Below are 5,000 nucleotides of genomic sequence, written 5' to 3' on the forward strand. Positions count from 1 at the left end.
AAGAGAGAGCTCCACTGTTCTACTCGTTCTTGATGACTTCCGCAGTAAACAAAAGGACCAAAGAGTGTTCTTGGTTTTCAAGCATTGCCATAGCAGGATCAGTACTTTTAAAGCAAAGGAGTGAGAAAATGGATGTAACTGCTTCGGTGCTTGGCGTACTTCTCAAGTCAAAGTCAGTCGAAGTAAGTTACAGTAGTTCTTTTCCTGATGGAATATGTTTACGGGTCCATACCGGAAGTGCTAAATTAAGTGAGATGTAGGGGGAGGGGAGATGAGTCCATCAGTTAAATGCAAAGAATGAATTTATGTAATCACTAAAAATGGTCATATATCCCAGTCATATTTACTGAAAAATGTGTCATAGTGCAGTCCATATAACATAAATCTAAAATAACAATACAAAGCACCTGCAGTTACAATAGAGAGGGCATTTGTATGACAATTTTATTGTGTACAATTTACTTACATAATTCTTGCCATGTTTTCTTTCTTAACATTCAAATTATTATTCCTTCATGAAAATTAAAGAGAGAGAGAAAACCAAAAAGAAACAAGAATGCCATGTTCAGATTCAACTCACCAGTTCTTTGTTTTGGTTTTATTTTTAATAAAAGTAACAAGCCAGCTTGTGTTTGTACAAGTGACATGCTATCAAATATTCATCTCAAAAAATCCCTTTTCTAATTACTTGTTTAGGGCAAGATAAATAGACCTTTTTCACTTGTACATTTTGTTTTCCCAATACAGATCATGTGATAATATGCAGGAGATTTGATCCTTTATCTTGCTCATTAAAAAGAGTACATGCAAGCATGAATCTGTCTGCATGTACTCTTTTTAATGAACACGACAAAGGATCAAATCTCCTGCATATTATCACATGATCTGTATTGGGAAAACAAAATGTACAAGTGAAAAAGGTCTATTGCTGTAAGCTATTGTTAATTTATATTATTTCATCTCTTTAAGGAAAGCTAGTAAAATATATCACATTCGTATCATGGGTTAGCTGACATGAACACTTAACAGGTTCACTTTGTTTTGTATAGGAAGGATACACAGTAACCTATGTACATATTTGCTTGCTCAACAGGCTACTATCTCCAGATTTAACAAGATGAAACTGACTAATGCAAATTTCAGTATCCTGAGAAAACTTGATGAGCTTGGTGAGAACCATGATGCAGATCTTGTCCAAGCAAAACAGCAAATTTCAAATCAAAACAGAGAATTGAAGACTGCTCAAGATAAATGCAATGCTGCCTTTACAAGACATGCTTCCCACACCCACTGTTCTACTGAATGTCATGATGAAATCCAGTCAGCTTTAAGAGAGAAATGTGAGCTGAAAAAGGCAGCTCACCCTGGCTTTGTCATCTCTTTTGACAACTTGGACATTCACTTAGAGCGAAAGAACATGACTATGGATTCACAGAACAAAGACTTCCACTGGGTAAATCATCAGATGGTTGAGAACAGAGTTTCTGGGGCCATGCTGGAGTCTTCAGCACCAAAAGCAAATCTGCTTGATGTTTGTAATTTGAAGTTTTTGCCATCAGTGGAGGATCAAAGATGTCAGAGGCTTAACTACATTATCCTGTGTTCCAGAATATTGGTTGATTACTTTGATGTTTTAGCACCTTTGGCTGATGCCTGCATCCGACATATTCCACATAAATATTCAAATGAATTATCCCAGAAAACCAAAAAGGTTTGTTTCACATCAGTCATATTAGAATCATCACAGAAGTACATGTATTTCATTCAGCCATATGATCCAATTTCAGGGTACGATTTATGTATGGTACCTTACCAAAAAGCTTAAATTAAAAAATGTGTATGGCTGGATAAACTTGTGTTTCTTAAAATATAAATTTAAATAATAAAGTCAGACATAAATGACCTGATCACAATTATTTATTTATTAACACAAAGTGAATCTTAAGTGGCAGTTATAGGGCAGCCAAGACAGTGTTGGTTTTTTAATAAACCCCTAAAGTCCACACAGCCCTACCCAACTCAGCAATGCATTAATTGTACATGCTCTGTAATCTACATCCTAAAACTCATCATTTCATCCACTTGTTGTTCAAGCCACAGAGTGCTTATGTCATGTATTTTCTATCTGCTATCATCTAATCCTTGTTCCACTCCCCTTTGACTTGCAAGTGTCAGCTGCTAAGTGTATATGTGTATCACTATAACAACTCAGTGTTTAAAATTGTCTTTCAGGTTCCCCTTGGATTAATATTCAAGAACGAAAACGCCAATGAGGACATGATAGAAATTCTACAGCAGTTCCATGATTATCTTCCTCAGACACACAATGGTGGTATAGATGGTCAGTTGTTTTCTGGAGACCAGCTTACAATTGAACGGGCAGTGAATATTATATCCTCTGTGGCCAATGGTTACACTCCCAAAGACAGACTTGAAGGAATCAACTTACAACTGGGTGATTGGCATGCTGCTGTCAAACTACTCAGTGTGAGTAAAACAATATTAAAATTATCAACACATTTTTTTACAAATTACATTTGTCACTGAAAACGCTGTAATTTCTTATGTTGAGTACAATAGGTCTACTACTGATTCATCATCGTCATTACTTTATTGTACTATACTAGTGTTTTTTCTCGTTAACAGTTGATCTACTCCAGATTCTACAGTGGAAAATCAACAATTGACAGTTGCACCATGTTTTCAGACCGCAATCTTATTAACCGAAGAAATGTTTCTGGGGATGTAACATCATCGTACCGTCCAGACAGAGACTTCCTGGAGATTGTTTTCCAGTCAAGAGTCATTGCAGCTGCCAAAAAAGTTCTTGGATTTGAAAACAAGACTGGAAAGCCAACAAAGTTCAACTTACCATCTAAAATAGATTTGCTAAAGAAGTCAGAAAAACTTAATAAGCTACATGAGCTAGCTGGCAAGGTCGTTGATGAATTTGTCTTTGACCAAAGTTCTTCTGTTGATGCCATTATTAATGCTGTAGTGACTGAACAAGAAAAAGAACACCTGCTAAGCCAACAGAACCTAACACCTGATGGCAGATTTCCCTGCCGATTTCCTGGGTGCAGGAGCACTTTTAAGTACGATGGCAAAAGCCGCAGAAATCATGAACTCAAGCATAACCCACCAGTTCAAGTAGAGGATCCACCTACTGAAATCACTTTCTCCACACAACTTCCCTCAACAACAGATACTACAGCAAGCACTGAAAATATCGAAGTTGGTGATGATGACTCTTCTGGAGTTACAAAGAATACAAGTGATGATGTTTTCAACTACAACTGCGCACTTTTGGCTGACTGTTTTCTTTTTTTTAATTTCCTCGATGCTATCAAAGAAGGTGATGGAATGAGGCTTATGAGACAGTACAAGTATTTCATGCTGTACTGTAAAGCAGATGATCCACATAGTACAAAATATTCACTAGAATGTTTGTACCAATTTTTTCTGGTCCATTCTCTGTTGTCACCAAGGGACAGTGAACGTTTTACTTGGAACCGGTTCACAAATAATCATGGTAAGAAAGGCACCAACATTCCTCTGGATGAAGCAACAGAGCACAGCAACAATTATGTGAAGCAAGCTATCAAAAACCTAGGACCAAACCTAACAGAGGCAGCCATATCAAGAATATGTAAAGCTGAAAGTTCTACATCATCAATCCTTGATAATCTTGATGAATCTTTGAAACGACATGCAAAATCTGGCAAACATTCTGATCCATCTAAAGAGAGGGATCTGCATGAGCTAATCAAAAGAGCTGAGGAACTGAATGTCTTTGAGGAAACAGTGGGACGTTCTTATAATCATTTCTGTGCATTCAAGCGAGACAGGTTGGAAGATTTGGATGCCTCAAAATTATATCACTGGATAAACAAACACAAGAAAAACATACTCAGGGGTATCAGAGCTAGATAAACAAAGTAAACAAAACATTTTTTTGTTGGCACATGGGAAATTGAATTTTGAAGATCATAGCTTTTGAGAATTCACTGTCTATTTAGTATGTAATTGCAGTGTTAAGTAGTCTATGAATAGACTGGACCAACACAAATGTACGATATATGAGAGCCTAGTGACTAGTATGTACCTGTGATGACAAACTGTTACAGCCAAAAAGTGTCAAAACAGGACCCCGAAAAGATCTGTTGGCCCAGATTTTAACCCAAGAAGTACCCAGGTGCTGCAACTACTGATATAAATGAAGTTGATGTAAATGTCTTCACAGGAATCCCATCTATTAAAAAGTCTGAAAGATTTTCAATCTGACTGAATAGTGACTATTAGCAGTCTAAAATTTACAGCCCGTTATGCAAGCAGAATACAATTTGATACTGGCAGCAGCACCAATGAAGAGATTCAACTTTCAAAGAATCAAAAAAAAAATTGATCAATACAATCTATAGCCTGCATAGCTTGGTGGTTTTCAAGCAATTTGTGCACACGAAGAAAGTGGCGAAGCGGCAATAACCAGCGGTGAAGCCACAAGGAGCCTAGGAGGGAGACAACTGAGAAACATAATGGCTTTGGCGCTTACTTTCGCAGCTTCGCAGCTTTGTGCGCTCGCGCTCAAATTGCTTTAAAATTTGCCTAAACCACCAAGCTACGCAGGCTATAGAATCTACAGTCTTTCATAGCATTCTCAATCAAACTTCAGACCATCACCTATCATAAATTATTTTTCTCTGTTACATGTATACACTCAGTAATTTATTCACATGTGAAATGTAACTAATCTCAAACAGATGTTCATCTTTTGTGACTTCACATGACAAAACTTTCAATTGATATGATAGAGTATGAATAGCACACAATTTATGTTACTAATCAGACAATGAAATTTACCAGTAGTCTGATTTACATGTAAAAATATGACGATTTTATTAGATTTATTTTCCTACCACAATGTAAATTGTAAGACTATAGAAAGACTTCATTCTAGCCTGGCAGGGGCAGATTTCAGGATGGCCAAAGAAGCTGTACTT

The 5,000-nt window shown here is 36.8% G+C and overlaps 2 protein-coding genes across 6 annotated transcripts in view; one reads left to right on the forward strand and one right to left on the reverse strand.

The window, feature by feature from the left end:
* The window catches only part of LOC137999096 (uncharacterized), a 4,717-nt gene extending 517 nt beyond the window's left edge, over positions 1 to 4,200 (forward strand). The window contains exons 1-5 of the mRNA XM_068844929.1: positions 1 to 182; positions 1,094 to 1,711; positions 2,233 to 2,487; positions 2,647 to 3,213; positions 3,268 to 4,200. The exon at positions 1 to 182 is cut by the window's left edge and continues 517 nt beyond it. Of these exons, the coding sequence (XP_068701030.1) occupies positions 1 to 182; positions 1,094 to 1,711; positions 2,233 to 2,487; positions 2,647 to 3,213; positions 3,268 to 3,933 (2,288 nt within the window). The 3' untranslated portion in view covers positions 3,934 to 4,200. The remainder of the gene's footprint in view (positions 183 to 1,093; positions 1,712 to 2,232; positions 2,488 to 2,646; positions 3,214 to 3,267) is intronic.
* LOC138000294 (uncharacterized) overlaps positions 1 to 5,000 on the reverse strand; it is a 39,301-nt gene that overhangs the window by 8,014 nt on the left and 26,287 nt on the right. The gene's annotated exons all lie outside the window — the stretch shown is intronic.

The sequence above is a fragment of the Montipora foliosa genome, chromosome 4 (genome assembly GCF_036669935.1).
Source record: "Montipora foliosa isolate CH-2021 chromosome 4, ASM3666993v2, whole genome shotgun sequence".
NCBI classification, from domain to species: Eukaryota; Metazoa; Cnidaria; class Anthozoa; order Scleractinia; family Acroporidae; genus Montipora; species Montipora foliosa.